The sequence below is a fragment of the Poecile atricapillus genome, chromosome 4 (genome assembly GCF_030490865.1).
Source record: "Poecile atricapillus isolate bPoeAtr1 chromosome 4, bPoeAtr1.hap1, whole genome shotgun sequence".
Lineage (NCBI taxonomy): Eukaryota > Metazoa > Chordata > Aves > Passeriformes > Paridae > Poecile > Poecile atricapillus.
This window is the reverse complement of record NC_081252.1, coordinates 45,488,766-45,510,586: the sequence shown is the minus strand read 5'-3', so window position 1 is coordinate 45,510,586 and position 21,821 is coordinate 45,488,766. Positions and strand designations below refer to the sequence as shown.

Sequence of the window (21,821 nt, the reverse complement as noted above, 5' to 3'; positions counted from 1 at the left end):
ATACAGGAACATGGTGATAAGGTCTTTCCAAGCCTTCTTCTCTGAAGAAGATTCTCAGGCTTTTTTTGCAGCCTTCCAATCATTTGGTCATCTTTGTGGCCCTTCTGTGGACTCCCTCCAGCCCATACAATTCTCCTTTGTATACTGGGGATCAAAAGTGAACAGAGTATTCCAGGTGTGCCCTGACAAACACTGAGCAGAGTGGCACAATGATTTCTCTCTCCCTGCTGGTGATGCCCTTGTTGCTGCTACCCAGCATCCTTTCTCTGGTGCAGCAGCAAACTGTTCACTCATGTTGAGCTTTTTGTCCACCAGACTTCAAATCAACAAAAGTGAAGCAACCCTTGTAATCATCAATCCAATGCTGATTAACTTTTGAAGATGGACTGCATTTCAACTACAGATGCAAGCATTATGAGCAAGCTGCACTGTGTTCAAGTCATTAACCTACTACTTTACTAAAATACTTTTTGTGGGCTAATTCATGGATGCACATATGAAATGCTAAATTTACAGATTATTGGCTCAGAAAAGATTCTTGACTTCAACTTGGACACCCATCTGTTTTTCAAAAAAAAATAAATTTTAAAGATGTCATTGCAACTTTATATTTGACTTTTCTTTGATTACTGAATTTTGAGAGCTGACTGGTCTTTAATATAATTTGAAATGAGTGGAGCTTGGCAGGCATGTAAATACTATGTGTAGTTTATTGCACGAAAAAAGTACCTAGGGTATGGTTCTCTCATTATATTTCATTCTACACTTGAAAGCTATCTAAAATATTTTTAAAACATATTTCAATTGTAAATTTAAACTTTGTGGAGCAACAGAAATCTTCTCTATGGCAACGTTATTCACTGGACTAATGGCATCCTTTAATTAAACAAGCATATTCCTAATAATGGCTTCGGCTGGCTCTTTGCAGAGATTTTTGCAAGCAGTATGATCATAGCTCAAAAAGTCAGTGGGTGGAATTATGGTGTCCAATATGGAAATTCAGATTGATTTGATAATTTTGTCTCAGAAAAACTTAGAAGTAACTGAAGATCTTGAGATGTTAGTCTCCTTAGATGTGACTGATTCCAGAGCCATCTTTTGCATACAGATATGATCTGGACCTAAGCCAAAGCTTTTATCTGTACAATTTCTAGCTTAATGGAGAAGGAAAGTGTTCAGAAGCTTAAGTAAATCCCTGTCTATATCAAATATTTGGGCATATTGGCTCATAGACATGCTTTCAGGACTCTGAAGAACTTACCTTTTCCTTCTAAGCAGATCTTCTTACACTCAGTGGTTCTCATTCAGCTGACTACAAGAGCTGTCTGTTATTTTCAGTGTTTAACTCTGTTCAAGTTCACAGTCATCTACCAAGAAAAATATTGATAATTAGCAATAATAGCTAAGAAAACAAGTATTTTTCCTAATTTATCATTATTTTAATTCAAATGTACAGAGTAAGATCTGAACCAAAATAAAATGTTCCTAACAAACAGAATTCCAGCTGGTGGCAATTACAATATCCTCTGAAATATTATAGTATTATGTATAGGAAATAACTAAAAATTATTATTTCCCAGACCTGTAGCTCAAACAACTGGACAGAAATTTCATATATGCTGAACTGCTATGTCTCCCAATAGCATGGGATTTGTGAGTACAAGAAATAAATAGACCTCTAAAAGTTCAATGTCTCATAAAATGTATATCTGCTCCGGTTATAGAACAGAGATTTGTTCCTGTGGTAAACATTGTTACTTCTGAAGCTATTCGAGCAGATAGGATATGTCATTATCAATTGAGAATTACACATGCTTCATTTTTTAGTCCTTTTTTTGTTTGTGCATATTGTTCCCAAATTATCTAAAAGCCAGAAATGTGGGTATCTTGCATCATGATGAATGAGGTGATTTAAAGAACATTCTCACCCAGTCTTCACATACAAAGAGCAGTACTAATGAGAAACAGGCCATAGAACGGGTGGATTATTTATATTCTGAAAGCTTTCTGAAAATGATCCTTAAATCATAAATCTTAAATATTAAAATGCTCCTGCTATTTGATGTTAAAACTGATTTTTTTTATTAAATAAAATTTATAATTAAAAGTTAAAATAACAGTTAAAGAATAAAGGCTATGTTAAGGATATGTTGATCATTTTTAATAAGAGTTTCTATTTTTACCAGGGCATTATGCTGTAATTATTGGATAGATTTCAATATCATAAAATTGGGGTTATTTGAAATCCTATAGAATAGTAATGATAGATTTTATGCCTTGATAAGGACACAGTGTCAAATGTATATGACTGTAAATTTGAGAAACCACAAAATGGACTTGTTCTCAGTGCTTGTAACCGTGTATGGTTTCCTCAAAGTTGCTGTGATTATGCTGATTAACTTAAGCAAACGTATTTGGACCTGAAACTTTTCCTGCAGTACAATCACAAGAAAATACTGAGAAATGACACATAGCAGTCATAGTTTTGCTTTGTCTTCCATTTACCAGAAGGTGAACACACATGCAGTAGCAGTACTTTTCCTACAACGATCATCACAGTTACAATTTCTCTCAAACACAGAACCCTTTTTAGAGAGTTAAGATGTATATCAGCACAAACACCGGCCCTTTCACTTTTTCTGTTCTTTTATAGCTGGCCTTTGCAAAGGAATACAGGGCTATCACTGGAAGAAGATTCATTCAAACTATTAAATCTAATGTGTAACTTGCATTCATTCTTAAACACAATACAACTCAGAGCAAATAAGACAATTCTATTCCCAGAACATTTAACTTTGCAGGAGAAAATGTCAGACTTGATAGATTTGTTAACTTCAGCGACTGCACCATTTAATGACATAAAAAGTATTTGCCATATAGAATAAAAAAATTACCTGAAAGATTGAAAGTAGGTTTAGTGGTAAAGTTTTGATAGAGGACATAGGCTTTTTTTTTTTGTTTTTATTTTTTCATTCTTTCAAATATTTGATGGTTCTTATAGTTTTTATAGAAATTCTAGTACAACCTCCATGAGAAACTGCCATGTGTTTATAACGTCAAGATCACCAGGATAGGGTATTTATATGATAATTTCTGAAGATTTTCAGCAGCTAGATAAGAAACACATTCAAATTCACTTTAGTTTACACTTGCCACTGGCAAAGGCACCAATTTTTTATTAACTTCATGGCATAAAAACTTCAGGACAAAAAGCTGTCCATCACTTAGTGATGGACACTGTCATATCCTTTCATGTATCTACTAGACTAAGGAATATGAAAATTTTTTCTTCAGATGCTGCATTTCTCCATATGCCATCCAACATCAATATATCTTTATGAGGAAAAAAAAGCAAAAGGATTGTTCATAATGTGATTAAATTGTCTTCAAATACCTCATTCTTTTTTGTTTTTGGAGCATCCATGTGCTGAAAGCAGAGCTTGTCATTTGGACCTAGCATGTCCGCCTCTATTTGTGCCTCAAACTGCAGGTAGGAGAAGGGGAGAAAAAAATTAAAGAACAGAGAAGGAAGCAGAATAACAATAACAATAATAATATAATATTAGACAGGATAATTTTGGCAGTGATCCATCAATTTACTGTCTATAGACGTGGCATATCTTCAATATCTTCTGCTGGCTCAGGTGAGGCTGGACATGTCCACACTGCAGCTCTCTTAAGATTACTGGAAGCCCAGAATTAGTAACAGCCCTGTCCTAATGAATGCAGCCATTCTTTTGAAAATAGAATTTTTGCTTTTCTGACCTTTTAGCAAAATCTGTAACACACAAAGTTGTCTGTACTAGGTGCTAGGGTTTTTTAAATTAAACTCTTGATCCAGCCTCAAAACCATGAGATTTTTAAAAATTATCCCTTTGCTCAGAAAATGAAGATAAGGCTCCACAACCAACACTGATCCTATAGTATAGCAAGGCAAAGCATCACCCATTAGCCTAAAAGACACTTAAAATAATAACTTAATTAATGATTTTTTTCTCTGAAACATCTTGCAGACTGAGGGACATGACTCCATAATTAATTTCCCTGGTATTTTGTAGAAGAGTTTTCTACACAGAATTGCAATTTATTTCTGTACACAAAGTGCAGCCCAGATAGTGAAATACTTCTGCTTTCTGTAAAAAGTTTCTTTGCTTTTCTTTAATCTTTGTGGTGAAAACCAAAGCATTGAGATAGCTGGTTTTTTACCCTTGAATTTACTTCAAAGGATTATTCAGAACCTTATATGAAAGAATCTGTTGGGGTACTTTTATTCATTCTTAAACACAATTCAGTGCAAAGAAATTAATTCAGTCTTCAGAATAGCTAACTTTACAAGGAAATAGGTTATGCCTGATTTTTTAATTTTGGAAACTGAATCACAATGAATTAGTAAATAGAAATATAAAAAGATACTATGTTAAAATAAAAGCCCAATCTACTAAACACCCATTACACTTTTTTATAATGATGCTACTTTTTCTGGATTTGTTTTTTTTTTTAAAAAAATTTTATTGCTTCTCAGAATTTTCTTCTAGAAAAACATTGCTTTGATAACACTACACTCGGGTTTTTTTTTTTGTTGGGGGAAATAAAATTACTAAAATAATAAAATGCAGTAGTAGCTGCTACTGGAAATTTCTGCATGTGTTCCTTGAAGGGCTTGATTGTGTGCAATAATAAGTGTGAGTAATATACAATACAATATGTCTACATGGTGATTTGATAGTTCTGCTAGATTTCTGTCATTGGCTCTTTTGGGGATTTGGATTTCTTCTCATTTCTATGAGGTTCAATAATCTCAGTGAGCAAGGTTCTGTAGGGAACACTAAAAGGTCACTATATAATAATGTGTTCTCAGTGAATCATTTTATGTATGAACAATGTGCTTATAAATTATAAAATACTAATGCAGTCATTTAATACTACAAACCCTAGTCCCAATCCTCTATATTTGTGCAATTAAATGAAATAGATGTGAGGTTTATTTGCAAATCATGGATAGCATGATTTTTAAACCTTAAATCTTGAATGGAATGTAATCAAATTTACATCAACATCTAAATTTTTCTAATGAGCTAGGGGCAACAATGATTTCCAATAATTTTCCCTATTTATAGACACAAATCCATGGCAGTCCCTACTGCTTTTTCACCATGTAGGTAAGATTTTTTCTAGTCTTGTATAGCCTATGTTTGTTCTACCTATATCTTTTGGGGGACTTCAACTTGCTAGATGTCAGCTGGAAATACAGCACAGCAGAGAAGAGGCAATCTAGAAGGTTCCTGGAGAGTATAGAACTGCCTGACACAGCTGGGAAGTGACCCAGCCAGTGGGTGCTGGGTGAGAGCCAGCTGAACAGGAGTGTCCAGGTGGCCACGGCCAGTGGTATCCTGGCCTGTATCAACAACAGTGTGGCCAGCAGGACTGTCTGGGAATATCAGGACTGTCCCCCACAGTGGGAAGGGGATTATCCCACTGTACTCAGCGCTGGCAAGGCTGCACCTTGAATCCTGTGCTTAGTTTTGGGCCACATGCTGCAGGAAACACATGGAGGTGCTGGAGCCAGTCCAGAGCTGGAGAAGGGCTGAGGTCTTACAGGAGAAGCTGAAGGAACTGGGATTGTTTAGTCTGGAGAAAAGGAGGCTCAGGGACAACTTCACTGCTCTCTACAACCACTCAAAAGGAGGTTGTAGTGAGGTGGGGGTTGATTTCTTCTGCCGTGTCTCAAGTGAAAGGATGAGAGAAACTGGCCTTAAACTGTGCAGGGGAGTTTCAGATTACATATTAGAAAAAAAAAAAAAAACCAACAAAAAAAAACCCACTGATAGAGAGGTGAGGCATTGGAATACGTGGACCCAAGGATATAGTGGGTTCATCGCCTCTGGAAATATTCACAAGACATCTGGATATGGCACTTGGGGATACAGTTTAGGGGTTATTATAGTGGTTGACAATTGGACTAGTTGAATTTGAAGGTCTCTTCCAGCCTTGATGATTCTGTGATTCTGTGATCTGGACAAGCAAAAATAGGCAAAAATGCACAGGATAGTAATTACCCCCCAGTATATATATATATATATTTTTTTTCCTATTAGTAAAGGGCACAGAAGTTACACTTCTGCAGTTTATGGTAAAAATCACAATTGCAGTGCTAATTAATTTGTTCAACAGACATTTGTTTTCTGTTGAGATATGGTAGAATCCAAGCCTGAGAGGCCGCATTTCTCAGTGAACCTGGCTGCTCTCATGCTCCACCTGTGGAGAGACTTTCCAAAATGCAGTTCTCTGGGGCAGAAGGCAAGTGGAGCAAGTCTCTCCCCATCATCCTGCGAGAAGTACATCCATTTCTCTGCACATCTCTCAAGGCTGCCAGGGTCCTTCTGAAGGGCTGCACAGCACTCTGGGTTGTCAGCAGCTCCTCCCAGCTTTGTGTTCACTGAGCTTGCTGAGGAGGCATCTGCCCCTTCATCCAAATCATCAATGGATAAACTAAAAAACACTCGGTTTGTTCATTTGATACCAGTCCTACTTTTTACATCTTCTCACTTTTATACCTCTACTGAAAATCTCGTATGAGTACTTTCTTAAGCTGGAAGAATAAGGTTGGATGTGTTTGTTCATTTGTTTGACTTAGTGGTTTGGCATAGATTTTTAATTCCTTGCAGACTTGCAAGAGACATTTTCAGGGACTACATCACCTACTGTTCTTTTCTCCCTTAAGTCTAAGTAAGGGTATTTGTTACCTTTTTCCTATCTCTGCTTGCCACATGTTGTTAGTAAAGGCATATGTGGGTGAGGTTTATCTCCCAGAAGAAAGGTGAAGTTATTCTCCCTCAGAAGCAGCTGAGCAAGGTCAATAAAATCAAGCACCAGCCAACAGGAACATCAGGCAAACGAAGGCATCAAGAAGAGAGTTTGCAGCTACAGCAGGAAGTGGGATGGCAGAGAAGAACAGAAAACACATCAGGCCTAAGAAATGAGAAGAGGACCACAGGACACCATCAAAGTATGGAACTGAGAGAGATCAATTCTGGAAGAAAGGAAATGCCTTAGAAATACAAAAAATGCAGGGAGAAACTAGTTTGTTTTTATTGTTCTCTGTCTTACATGGTTTTCTTCACTGAGTTCACTGTAAGAAGGTTGACTGATCTGTTTTAAAGCCCTGACCTGATCAACATCCTTCCACACCAAACTTACAGGTAGCAAGTCATGATAATAAAATATATCTAAAAATACCGTAAAGAACTGACAGAGTCCTATTCCAGATACTGGAATTTATAAACAAAAATCCACTTGGACTTTCCTAAAATAAGAATTAAAGCCTATCAGGAAGTGACTAGAATGCAATGAAATCCTACTATTGCCCATCATTGGGTTCAGCTGACACACACAACTTCTATAAAAGATTTAGAAGGAGATTTTTTACCTGTTACCAAAATGATTAACTTCTGAGTCATGAACTGACCAGTTTTACACAACACAAATGAAAGCTGTTAGTCAGATCTTTAGCAGAAGCCCTTCTGCTATTAGTTTAAAAAATACATTAATGTGCGAAAGCAAAAAGTTTTGTGTTCATACATGGAAACAGCTAAAGTGGTTCTCTGAGGACCTCAAGCTGTCTTTTAAAAATTTTTAAGAAATCTTTTCACCTACAAAGCGAAATACCAATCTTTCTGGAACTAAAGAAAATCCAGGTGGTTTTAGATAATATGTGAAAGACACTTCCCCCCCCCCACCATACACCTTTTTTTTTAACTTTCAGTCACCTGTAGAACATTTTACAAAGATGTTGTTTTAAAAATGAGACGATTATTCCCTAATAGAACAAGGTAAAGAAATGTGAAGCTACTGTTCAGTGCTGTTTGAAGCTAAGGCTTCCTTACCACTCATTCTTCTTCACAATAAACTTTGAGTCAGGTTTTGTAACATCATATAAGTACATGGCATCTTTGGCATACACAAATTGTACATAATTTCTACTTTTTGGCATCCTTTCAACATAGAAATACTTTTTATTAATATTCATAGAGATAGTTATCCCACATTTCTTTGGGTTTCTTATTTTTAGTTTCATAAGTAGTAGTGTTGACTTCTGGTTTGCTAAATTTTGTTAAATAATGAAGTATGTTGGCACACAGAAAGCTTGTGCCTAAAAAAAGATGAAGAACTGAGCAGTAAGGTTCAGAGGGAGAACTGGAAACACTTTTACTGAATATTTAAAAGGATACTATCTTTAGCTGTCTATATATAGCTTTTCAGCTTGCTTAAAAGCTTTTTTTTCTGTAAGTCTTGCTAACATTTAAACAAAGATAAAAAGGAGTATAAGAAAAAAAATAGGCATTAAAAAGGAAAGGAGCTCCTCAGCTAAGATATTATATGCATAAACTTATGAGATTAAGATTATAATGGTGGTATAGTTTTCCAGATTTATTTTATTTTCACACTGTGAAAGGGTTCAAATTTTTACACTGGAGGTATTGAACTTAATTTTACAAATTCTGTTTGGTTTCTCAAAGTGCTCAGTTAGGGTATTTCTGAGTCATAACAAAAATCAATGGGTACAAATAATTCAGATGAGATATCATAACACAGCTTTTAAATGCACCCACACTGAAATTACTGTAATACAAAATCCAATACTTCTGACAGCAAGTGTAGGTTTCAGCAATTTTGTACTATTGTGCTGGACAGTCTTGTGCAACATGTTAAGTAAGAACACTGTGTGATAAGTTCTGGAGACAAATGTAGGTACTGAAAGTCAACACCATTTATATATTTCTTTCATATTAGCTAGTGCCATAGGCTCATAGTTTTTTTGACTACATTCACTGATAAACAAGCAGTTTATCCTTAAGCAATTAAAAAAAAAATGCTTTCTGAGAAATTCTACACCACTCTTCATGAAAGTAAAACCCAGAGAAAAGGAAAATAACTAAAGCAAGATGGATAGGAATAACAATTCAACAATGCAATGACCCACTTATTTGCTCACTTACACTACTTCAACTTGTCAGTGGAGTTAGCTGAATCATTATTTTAGCCATTTTTTTTCTTTTCAAAAGCCTACTTCTAAGGATTCAATGTTTTGGCAAATTCATCTGTATGCTGAATTATATGCCTCTGTGTAAGGGAGCTCTTAATAAAGAACTTCATTTAATAATATTAAGATAAAAGGCACAAATCCAAACCCCATTTTATTTCTAATAAGCATTAAATGTAAAAGTCATGTATTTTCTAATTAAATAAGCAAGAGGATATTGAAAAATTTTTGACTTCTATATCAGTAATTGCTAAAGAGAAGAAAAATCCTTCAAGTTGACCTCGCTTATATAAGGTGCAGTGTGGTAAGTATGTGAAATCTTCTATAAAGTCAAAGGGTAATCATACCACACTATTAGTCTAAAAATTTTCTGTAAAGTTATTAGTGCTTGAAAATTTTATTCTGTTCTGTTTTATTCTGAAAAATCCCATCATTTAGGGAAAAAGAAAAAAAATCCAAAGAAACGAGCAATAAATGAAGTCTCCTTATTTTATTATGACTTCCACAGATCTGGTCAACCCAGAGCCAACTTCTGTGGAAGTCTCATTATCCAGACCGATAGCAAAAAATTGATCATTCAGTTAAAATTTAAGTGGAGATATGTTAATTACCTACAAGTATAATAGTGCATCCAGTTGCAGAATAACTAGGTGATTTACCTGAGCATCAGTACTTCTCATATCATTGTATACTGTAGAGATATTGCAATGAATTTAGGATAGCTTAGTCTTTTTGCCACCAGTGAAGTCACAGTTTCTAATTTAGACTGTCTAGAAGAAATATTGAAACAAAAAATTCATATTTTTATTTTTCTGAAGAATTACAGGAAAAATTACTTAAGACTATTTTTCAAAGTTCTGTAAAATCTGTGGTCAGCTTGTTCCTGTTGTTTTGTCTATTCTGAGAGTTGCTTTTGTAATGAAGAAACTAAATCATACAAAGATAAGAAACCCAGGGAGCTGTAAAATAAATGAAAATAATTTGTGGTCTTTCAAATGTGTTCAAATTCACAAATATTAAACTTCATCTTAAATTCTTTATAGACTGTTGCTACTAGCAATGAGGATAACATTAGAAAACTGAGAATTTTATCCATTCACATCTATTTTAGTCCTATGAGAGGACTAGAAGTTAGATCTTTAGGTAAAAAAAACCAAACAAACCAAAACCAAGGGGGTTTAGGTGCAGATAAAGTGTATGTTTCCTACAACTTTCTTGATACAAATTAAAATATAGATTTTACTTAAGGTAGTGCAACATCTTCATTCTTTCTCCTCTAATACAAAATTTCAGTTATAGGTTTAATCAGTAACATATTTTAAAGTAATACACATCTAATAGAAGCAAACAAACATGGTTTCCAAGTCTTATACTGTGCAGGAGCTAAAAAATTATGATTAATGAATTGGGGCAATAATGAATAAACTACCTTCATCCATAATTTCTTATATATTTCTTATATTTATTTTTTTATTTATTCTTCCTCAATTTCTTAATTGATTTCTTATAAATCTATCCTATATCTAAATCCATTTCTTTTTTTAATAGTAAGTTGGCAAAAATATTCTCCTCTAAGCTCTTGAGAGATTTAAATTGCCAGAGCTGTCATTTTAATTGCTTGCTGCAACAATCCAGAATATCTGCTCTAGGAAAGTTGCTATTTGTTCTTCCGTCATATTTTGAACTTGCCTGACACTCAGTGTAACCAGTTTAAGGTCTAATTTGTATTTCTTACCACATTTTAACCCCATTGTGGATGGTGCAGTTGGTGTGGGTTCCCATCAAATTACAAAAGAAGAATATGCTAATCAAATGTTTCTCCTGGTACTCTGTGGACATATACAAAGAGAAAAAGGAGGATAGTATAGGTGTCTAGTGTTGGGCTGGAAGAGTGTATTTTGGCCCAATAGCTGGAGCAAATTTCACAAGGTTTTAAAATCTTTTTACAAAAGAAAGGAACTACATATCTTGGGGTCTTCACTCTCTTGTAATCCAGAGTTGTTTTCCCATCCCGTTTCTTTGATTCAATTGCCCATCATAAAGAAGACAAACAGTAGAGAAGATGGGTATTAGGATCCTTCACCTTGCTGTCATGCATATGGAAGTTCCACTTATTTGCCCATCTTTCAGTTTCCAGTGGTAATGCATTTCTGATGGTATAGACCAGCAAGAATTCTTGATACCGTCTTTCATAAACCCCAGTAATATTGCAATTTAAATCACGCTTACTCTGATGAATTCCCCATGATACCTGATACTGTTTCAATTGCTCCATTCTGGAGTGGGCGCATTCAACTTGACTTTTGCTGTAGCACCATAAAGAAAATGAAGAACTGAAAGGAAGGAAGGAAGAACTGAAGTCAGCCATGTCTGTGATAGTGGTAGAGTGGAATACACTGTGTATTTACAGATCATGATTCAAAAATCATCAAACTGATAAGGTGGGAATGAGTATGATAATTATCTGTGTCTTTCCTAAGAAGCTAGGGGCAAGAAAGAAGAGAGAAAAAGAGGGGGAAAGATGAAGGAAAAAGACTTCTGTCAGAAACAAAATATTTTGGGTTGTAAGTCCGTGAGGAGAGAAAAAACATGGTGATGAATAAATAAGAAAAGGAGGAAAAGGAATAGTAGAGAAATAGATGATGATAGCAGAGAGGAGACTAAACACATGTGTAACTATATATAAGTGATTTTTTTTTTTTCTATTATGCTTCTTTCCACTTTCTTGGCAGGTGTCTTACCACTGCTGATTTTAACTTGACTATTTTATGAACTCATTTTACTAGTTTTTCTGTCTGCTGTCTACATTGGCTGAATGACCAGCTATATATTTATTAGTCATAACAGAAGGAAAATGGATTATTTTGTCCTCCTGAGAATTTTTAAACTTCTTTTTCTTCCCATGAATAATTCTGGACAAATTCAGCCACAAAATCCTGTTACATAAAAGTGTGACTTTCAAAGAGATTCAGGAAAGTGATTTTGTGTTTGCAATGTTTTATACAGTATAGAAGCCTTTCCTGTCAGGCTCTCCTGTCAGTTATGTGGTTGCAACTTCACTCTCCTGTTTTCTCCTTCTTGTTTTCTCAAAATACATATTCGACTTTGGAAGGGAATAGACTGCATCTTCACATTATCTAGCATCAGTCCTGACAGATCTGTGAGATTTTAAACAGACACAAAGCGTAATTATATTTCATAAGCATCCATCTCTGCCTGTTTCTACTTTCGCACTGTATTATTAGTTTTATTTATCTGAGCTCTGATATTACTGTGAACAGTGTAATTTTTGTCTTTCCATATATTTCCAGTCTCTAGTGCAAATACAGTTGGAGGGGGAAATGTACTCACATTGATTCTACTGTGATGCAGTTCAGTAGCGTGATCCTCTGACATCAGCAGTATTGTTATTCTAATCGGTTTCATACAGCTTGCTGAACCTCAGTGTTCTGTAACATCTAGGCAATACCTTGTTGGAGAACAGGCTGTCCACACGATTTTTTTCCTCCCAAATGAATCATAGAAATTAGAGATAGGAAAGATCAAGTCAGAAGTGGTAATATAATTCCCTTCTGTAAAAGTGGATAAGTTATTCAGGCAAATCTATTTGATCTCTGAAATATTGTCATGATGATAGAAGAAGCTGATGTTCAAAGGGGATAGATGTTCTGACCTTGAAAACACACCCAACCAGTGAACTGTAGAAAGAACAGTCCAGGCAGATACCAGAGCCAAAACCAGGGTCACAGAACTTGAGACATTCACCAGTATGTCTGCCTGCCCTGGTTTCTAACTTTCACCTGTAAAACAGCAGGATTTGTTGATTCACATCAGTGTTATTACAGGTATTCTTGATATTTTATGCTATGTCTTTGTGCACTCTTGGCTGGGCATCAAGAGTCACTTTTATTTCTATGTTTTAAAACTATAAAGCCCTATGACAGTGCCAGTTTAATACAATCTTGTTACCAAAGTAAATAGGTATTAGCTGTGATAAAATTTTAGACATTTCTGTAAAAGAAAAGAAGTCTTATTTAATTCACTGCTGCTTCTAAAGCAAAATATCTTGGACATGAACCCACTATGTAGAATCTCAAAGCAAAATATTTCATGTCACTGCATAATGTAACAGAAAGATGAGCATATCCTGAGGTGCACTGTAGCTCTGAGAGCTACTTAAAGTGTTTTTTTAAAATGGCATTTCTTAAAAGTTGTTAAAAAAGGCCCAGACCCTGACCACTTTTATATTTTTTTAAGTTCTGTTTCACAGGAGATCTTCAGTCAATGTCAACTCCTGTTTAGACCTACATTAGGTGCCTAAATGGGCAATGGTTGTCTAGGCCTTTTCTTATAGTGCTGCTTTCCTCAGGTGCTTTATATTTCATGTCAGGTAAACTCATCCAGTAGATAGTGCTGCCCTTCTTGGCATACCCAGAAATACCTGAGTCTTACCAGTACTGAGGTATTCAAAATCCCATGCACCTCCTAAATCTGCCACATAGTACACATTGAGTATGCCTCTCATGTGAGAGGTCCAATATAGGAAATATTTTCAAAGCAGTCCTGGCATGTCTTACAAAACTGCCAGAGGCAAGGAATATCCCCACGTCTGTAGCACTCATCCAGCATATGGATTCAATTCCCTTATGTGCCTGAGAGTAAACTCACATCACTTTCCTTTCATGACTGAACTACCAAAAATAGCAGCAACAAATATTTTTAGACTGTGAGAAGGAGAGCAGGAGCTTTCACACTCACATGTGTACCATGGGACTGCAGAAAAAGATGGTAGGTGATAACACCACAGAAAGCTGTATGTTGTTTGGCATATCTGTAAAACCACTCAATCTCATCTGCATACTCTTTGGCTACAGTCAACTTGGACCTGATACACAACCATTCCTGTGGTTTGAATACTACATAATTTGTCACTGCCATTTTCTGCCAATTACTCTTTCATGCGTCTGATTTACTTGGCCAGAAGATGGCATAGGCATTTCAAATTTAATTGTTGCAGGAGCTTTGCTGGAATATTCTGTGTGATAATTAATCTAAATACAGTATAAAATTTTATTTTCTGAATGCATCAGTAATCTTTCATTTATGGTGAGCTGATTACGTAAATTTTTCTTCAACTTTCAGCACAGTGAAACAAGACATTACAATATGGATTATTCTGATAGCTCTTTAACAAATCTATTCTTCAATATCTCTCTAATACACTGTTATGTAGTTCTCCAGAAATCCAGACCAGTAAGACTCAGGATCCTGAATTTCTATTAACTGGAGGTAAATGTTGAGGTTACTTAAGTCATTTCAGTATCTGAACTTAGCTGACACCAAGTATTTCTACTTTAGTAAGATTGTAAATGAGTTTAAACCTCAAATACTTAATGCTCTTCTCAATGCTAACAAGTTACCTGCCTGTCATCATTACTTCTAATAGGCAGTGGCAATGTTTTTAATTGCCCTGTTGGTTTCATTAGCATCCCAACTAGATGATAAAATGTCTGAAAGTCCCTTCTATGATGTGACAGAAATGTACATTTAAATGAAGTTTTTTAAAAATGGCAAAGTAATACAAGGTCTTTTCTCAGCTTAAAAAGAAAGAGAGAGGTTTTCTTACATATGCTTAAAGCTACAAGGTTGACTATGGGCTTTAAACCTTTCAAATTACCCTGCACCACCGCCTGCAGCATCAGGGTTAACTTGCTAATGAGAAGCAAAACCCACAGGCCCATCATGCTATTCAAATTTAATGTGCACGTGGACTTCTTGATTCAGGACAGGTTTATAAATAGTGCCTTTAGTTTAAAAATAGGCTTTTCAGATCTAGGGGAGTTGATATTATGATCTGTAAAGTGAATGAAGCTCCCAGGAGTAACTAGAACTTATGTAATATTTATTCCTACATTTTTGCTCAGCTGTTTTGTGCCATTTTGATGCTGAGCTGCAAGGACTGTTTAGTTTCTTAGACATTTCAAATCTTTCTTCAGTGAAGCTAGGACTGCACACTTGCTTTTCTAGATAACCTTACTTGACTTTTGGATTTTTCCCAAGAAACTGCGGTCACTGTCCCCACTTAGAACTATTTTGATTTAGTATTTTGTTGTACATGATCTCTGTTGGAACCCAAACTGTGCTTCCAGGTACAACAACTTTACAATATTAGTTTAATGCTAGAAAAAATATGGACTGATCTTTTTCTTGAAACATTCTGACTGCTTGATCTCCCAGGTAGAAAAAACACAGAGTAGAGCTAAGATCTGTTTCTAGATACATGTACAGGAAAATTTTATTAAATTTGTATTAGGTACTCACAAAAACCACTTTCACTCCTTGATTTTGTAGTTGTTTATGATGTTTTGCAAGTGAAATATTGGTGCTAATGGAACAACATTCAGGGCAAAAATGTTCCTGGAATATGAAACAAATATAGCTTTAATATTTTCTGCATGGAATCATCATTAAATAAACAGAGGGATGACAAAATGACTCTCTAAGGAAGAAGTTCATTTCTCTGATGCTGCATCCAGTTATGAGGTATCACATTTAAAGTCTCTGATGCTGAAGACATTCACTGGTGAGCAGCTATAATAGACTTGTTTTCAGCTAGGAGCATGAGATTTTAAATTAACACCCTGAGCAAGGGCTAGATTAATCAGAAAGATTTCATAATGCCAAAAAAATCTGTGAGCTATCCTTGAGGAATATTCGTAGAAGTATTAGAAAGACAGGAAGCAGTGCTTAAAAATGTAAATAATTTTTTTTGTGCCATTAGATGTGTAAAAACTGTGTACATAACAAACTTGGCAGTATGATATTTAAATACAGTTTAATATCTACAAAATATGATCAAAATTTATAGGAAAGCATCCTCTTAATTAAGGTTAGTTATGAAACAATTGGAAATGACTTAACATACCTGGCAGTATCTTGCAAGCGGTGAAATGACAGTAGATAAGAATGACACAAATCTGATCATTAGAAACTAAGCTTGATCTTCTAAATATTAGCAGTGTTGAACCAATTACACTATCCTCTTTCTTTAAAGATACACTTAGCAAGTAAACATTAGAGGTCTGACACAGTGGCCAGTGAAACAAAATCCTTGTATGTGATTTCAATAACTGATGTTTAGTCTTATCTAAAAGATAAAGCAACTCCAGCTGGCATAAAGACCAAACCCCTCACCTAAAATTGGTCCAGCCTGAAGCACTAATGGAAGCATGATGGTATGTGTTTCAAAATGCAGTGACATTATGAGAACATGATGGCTCGTAGAGAGCATTTTTTTGTAAGAAGCCACAGCATTATTTATCCAAGAAAAACTTTGAAAAAGGTGAACAGAATAGTGACTTGGCAACCAATATTAAAAGGTATAGAAATAACTTGTGAAAGAAAGAAGAAAAGGTAGCTTTACTGATGTTGCCAGCAATACGAGATATTTTCTAAAATTCACTCAGATTTTCTGAGTACCAAATATTCTAGCTGGAAGCCCCCTAATACTTTAAAACATTGCTGGTTTTTTTCCATACATGAGCTGTTTCCTTTTTTTACTGTAGTTTATTTTTCCCAGTCTAAATATTTTAGTAGAAGAGTTAAAGTACTTCACAGTTTTAACACTTGGGGAAAGAACTCTGTATACCACATCACCCTCAGTTCTAAAATTTCCAGAAGAATTAGTAATTTCTGCCCTGCTGGAAAAGTGTTCAGCCCTCCATTCTAATTCTATGGCAGGCATTCAGCACCACCTAGTCTTTGTAACTTTAATCTTTTTCCATTAATATTCTGCACATATTTAAGTTGCTATAAATTTCTGGAAACTTTTTAATTATCATTCAGGACATACTTAGCACTAAATCTTGGGAATAACAACCCACACAGTAATTTGTATATGTTCTGCAAATACAAGTTGCTACTGATACAACTGCATCATGTAGTTCTTTTTGAGGCTCTTGTATTCATTTTGACATCTTGGCATTGCCATAAGCATTTTTCTTATAATCTGCCAGAGTCATGATTTTTACACTCAGTTAATGTTGTATCATGCTCTTGGAAAAATCAAATCGTCTATTAAAACACTTGTTTGTTTTCTGCTGCTTTAATGCAGCTTTATATTCAGCAGGTAGATCTGATGTGGCTATGTGTTTGCTGAGCAGAAAGGCTTCTTCTTCAGTAAGGGTGGTGAAAATATTTAGTGGAACATTGCTTTAGACAGCATCTAAAAACATAACCCGCTCAAGGTGGTTACCAGTAGATTATCTTTCTTCCCACATACATCCACTGCACAACATTTGCTTAAATTTATTAAAGCTTATTTGGCTTATGTCAAAGTCAAGAAATTCAACCTCTGCCTTCTCAGTTCAGCCAACGGGTGTTAATGAATAATAATATATTCTTAAGGTACACAAAGCACATTTTTTCACAGTAACGTGATCTTACTCTCTAAAGAGAACAAATATTTTTTTCTTCAAGGAAGAGTTATTCAAGATTTTGATTTTCTGGCCTTTTTGAAGGGTTCAGTATAGAACTTCAGGCTTCATTTATAGCATTCTCTTCAAACCAAAATCTGAAGATAAAAATTAACCCTTCCCTATATACATTTTTGTGATACTCACCTCTAAAATACCAAGTATTCTACAAATGTAAGAGTTCAATTTCACAAAATGCCATGATAATATGAGAATTTCATATGTTTGCAATATTTTTCAGTGGTCATGGTACCTAAAGCCAGGATTGTGTTTTAAAATTGTTTAGTATATAACATATGAAAGCTCAACTTCTTTTCAGATCCATCTTCAGGGTCTGAAACAATGAATCTCAAAATATACAACGATCATACTAATGCAGTTTTTTTTTTCTTACTTGAATTTTCTGTCTTAGCAAAAAAATTTCCATGCTCATAAGGAAAATACATCTGAACTCAAGTTCTAAAATAACCCTTCCCGAAAGGGAAATTAAAAGTCCTGTCTGCAAACAGGTATCTGGTTTCCAAGCAGTTTTCACACCTAACATGTTATTCTTTCAGCTGACGTGCAAACCATGAGCTGCCAGCTTGGGACTTGATTTCCAAACTCATAATTTCTCTTTTTTTTTTTTTTTTTTTTTTTTTTTTTTTTTTTTTTTTTTTTTTAAGACAGGCTACTAAGATATCCTGCTAGCCTCCTGGTAGCCTGCAATTTTCACAAGAAACAGCTTGTGTTTCCAAGTTTTTCAGCTTGCCATTCTACTGTAGCCAATTGAAAAAAGAACCATGGAACAACCATGGTGCATGAGTTTATGGAAGCCTGAAACTTGGTTGATTCAGAGACCCTACTCTTCCTAAATTCATTTGTTTCCAATGCTAAAACTATTCAGAGAAATGTGTACCATTTGTCACCTTTCAATACAACACCTTTTAACAGGAAGAAAACCCTTTTAACTTTGTCCTTATCATTTGGCTGAAGTGGTAAATAATAACAATATTGTCAATAATAATGGTGAGCAGGAGCAGAAGTTTTAGTGGATGCCAGAGAAAGAAGTTTAGGATGGGCTAAACTAAAACTAAACTAAAATTTTCCACCTAAGCAGAAAGTTAATAAGCAAGTAAAAATGGAATTCTTTCAAGTATTACATTTTATGAAGTGTCTGAGGTTTATATGCTACCATTTCATCAATCCTGCAATATTCTGGACAGGGGAAAAAAAACAAACCTGCCAACAGCACCTTTTCATTTACTTTCCACTTCTTGATTCATCAGATAAACAAAGAGCTCTAAGTTCCATACTGTCTCTTGTTCTTGTATCAGTTGCCACTACGTCAAGAATAAATTCTGAAAGCAGTGTTTTTTTCCTGTGCCATCTTCTGCTTAAAGAACCTCTGATGTTTGTGCTGAAATGATCTGGAATTCTGCCAAAGGCTTCAGGATAAGCACATTTCAGTCTGGCAGTGAATCCCCAGTCAAAGACAAAACAGCTACAGACACTATCACAAGAAAGTTATTTATAAATCCAGATACTAAATCAAGGGAAAACTAGTGCAGCAGTCTTTTAATTGAGGCCATTTGTTCCAGGTGCCAATAGTATAAATAGCAAACGTGGTACTTTGTGCATGTATCAAAGTTTAAACACAACAGTGTAGGTAGCATCCAGAGAAAGATAATTTCTGTGTTTTCCTCTGGCAGTATTTGCAGGTTGAACATTTCTAACTGGACATTTAAAGCCTGAGATTGGTAAGGGACTATGCATTTCAAGATATTTGAAGTAATAGATTCAAAAAGTTGTTTTGAGAATTTTAGCAGTTAAAATGCCCTGTTGGTCCACAGGTACTTTTGCCTTTCCTACTAAACTGCTCTTTTCTATTTATATTTTGCATGCTCAAAATAAATGCATAAAACAATTCACCAAGCCCACCTTGGCTTAGCACCAAAATTGTACATCATCTGAAAATAATAATATATTTTATTACAGGTTGCAATAGAAGCTCGTATTTCATCTTCCATGAATAATCTCAGAAATACAAAGTAGAATATCAAATGCCTATGTACATATGCATTTATATACTTACAAATGTGCATGTATAGATAATATTATTAGCTTTCTGTACTTATGGACTTGAATAACTAGAGCTTTACATGTAACAGTTATTTTAAAAAAATGAATAAAAGTGACATCAATGTTTCTTGTGATCTTGTTCTTAGAAATTAGAGTGGTTGGGAGGCGTTCAGATGGATTATCATTTCAGAAATTAAAAAAAGAAAATATAATCTGTTCTCAAAAATGAATTAAAAACATAATGGATTCTATTGTTTTTGAATAGTATAATCTTCCTTTGTTTAAAAATGAATCAGCAGAATGTTTCATTGCTTAATATTCCATTTTGGAGGCAGAGAAAAATGGGGCATCAGTATTGTGTGGGAACTGGCTAGGCCACTGTCCAGCATCCCTTTTTTTCACTGAAGAGCATGTCTTCAGAAAAAAGAACTGAGTCTGTGCTCAACTCGACTCTTAGAAGTTATTTATGTACTTGCTAGCAGATTCAATGAGAATAATGTAAAAGTCATACTAAAGTCATGGAAGTTTGAAGTAAAATGGGGGAACAGAGATTTTAATTTCAGGACTGAAAAAATTAAGGGCTAGTTAATGTAATGAAAGGAAGTTAAATAAAGAAGGTAAATGTGAGTTTGGAAATTTATCAGTAATATTATTTTAGCTGATTTTTCAAGAGAGACCATTTAAAACCAAAGCAAGCCTCAAAGTTATGAATATGTTGGTTTGATATGAATTCTAAGTCTGTGTGATTGAAAGAATCCAAATAAATGGCATGATAAAAGTAATAGGTCATGGTAGATAAGCTTAAAGATAGTTTTCTTCTCAAAGGTGTATCTTTAAGTTAAGCTACCTTTCTAAACTAAAAATGAGTGTCTTATTTCTGATATATGACAATGAATTTTGAGCTAGAAAGCAGAAACTAATTACATTTAAAGTGTTCCACTCAGGCTGCTCATTAATATAACGAGAGCAGAAATGACAGAAAAGAGCAAAAGAAAAACTAATACTTGCCTTTTTATATTTATTTTACAGGAAATTTGTTTGTTGTAAGCCTGGCAGTTGCAGACTTGATAGTAGCTATCTACCCTTATCCACTGGTCCTCACATCTGTGTTTCACAACGGATGGAAACTGGGATACCTACACTGCCAGATTAGTGGCTTCTTGATGGGCCTAAGTGTCATTGGATCAATCTTCAATATTACAGGCATCGCTATCAATCGCTACTGCTATATCTGCCACAGTCTCAAATATGACAAGCTGTACAGCGACAAGAATTCATTGTGCTATATTGTTCTTATATGGGTCCTAACATTTGTTGCTATCGTGCCCAACCTGTTTGTGGGATCGCTGCAGTATGACCCCAGGATTTACTCATGTACATTTGCACAGTCTGTCAGCTCAGCATATACCATAGCAGTTGTGTTTTTCCACTTCCTGCTTCCCATAGCCGTAGTCATTTTCTGTTACTTGCGAATATGGATCCTCGTTATTCAGGTAAGGCGAAGGGTTAAACCGGATAACAACCCTAGGCTGAAACCACATGACTTCAGAAACTTTGTGACCATGTTTGTGGTATTTGTGCTGTTTGCAGTCTGCTGGGCTCCTTTGAACTTTATAGGCCTTGCAGTGGCCGTCAACCCAAAAACTGTAATCCCTAGGATTCCAGAGTGGTTGTTTGTGTCTAGTTATTACATGGCATATTTCAACAGCTGCCTTAATGCTATAGTATATGGACTTCTGAACCAGAACTTCAGAAGAGAATACAAGAGAATTATTGTCACTTTTTGTACGGCAAAAGTGTTTTTCCAGGATAGTTCTAATGATGCAGGAGACAGAATGAGAAGCAAACCTTCTCCACTGATTACAAACAACAATCAAGTGAAGGTGGACTCTGTCTGAAAGTGGGAATCTTACTATTATCACTTCACAAAAAGTGTCCATCTTATTAGACCTCCTGCTAAATATTATAGTGAAATATATCTTCTACTCTGAAAGCACTTTGATCTAATTCCTTGCATGGTGTTTGGAAGCTTGTTACAGAGCCTTGACATACAGATCCTATTATACAATGGTATATCCCTTGTATAGTGACATAATTATATACTTGAGGGAATAAAAAGTTATGAATTACTACCTTTTTTTTTGTTAAATGGAGATGAGCACCTAGAAAGAGATTATATCACAAGTATCCATATTGCCTGGTTCAGTAAAACAAGTCATTCCTGACACTTTCCACATGCTTTTTCT

At 35.1% G+C, this 21,821-nt stretch overlaps 1 protein-coding gene across 1 annotated transcript in view; it reads left to right on the top strand.

The window, feature by feature from the left end:
* Positions 1 to 21,481, top strand: part of MTNR1A (melatonin receptor 1A) — a 52,081-nt gene extending 30,600 nt beyond the window's left edge. The window contains exon 2 of the mRNA XM_058838028.1: positions 20,605 to 21,481. Within this exon, the coding sequence (XP_058694011.1) occupies positions 20,605 to 21,473 (869 nt within the window). The 3' untranslated portion in view covers positions 21,474 to 21,481. The remainder of the gene's footprint in view (positions 1 to 20,604) is intronic.
* Positions 21,482 to 21,821: the final 340 nt, after the last annotated feature.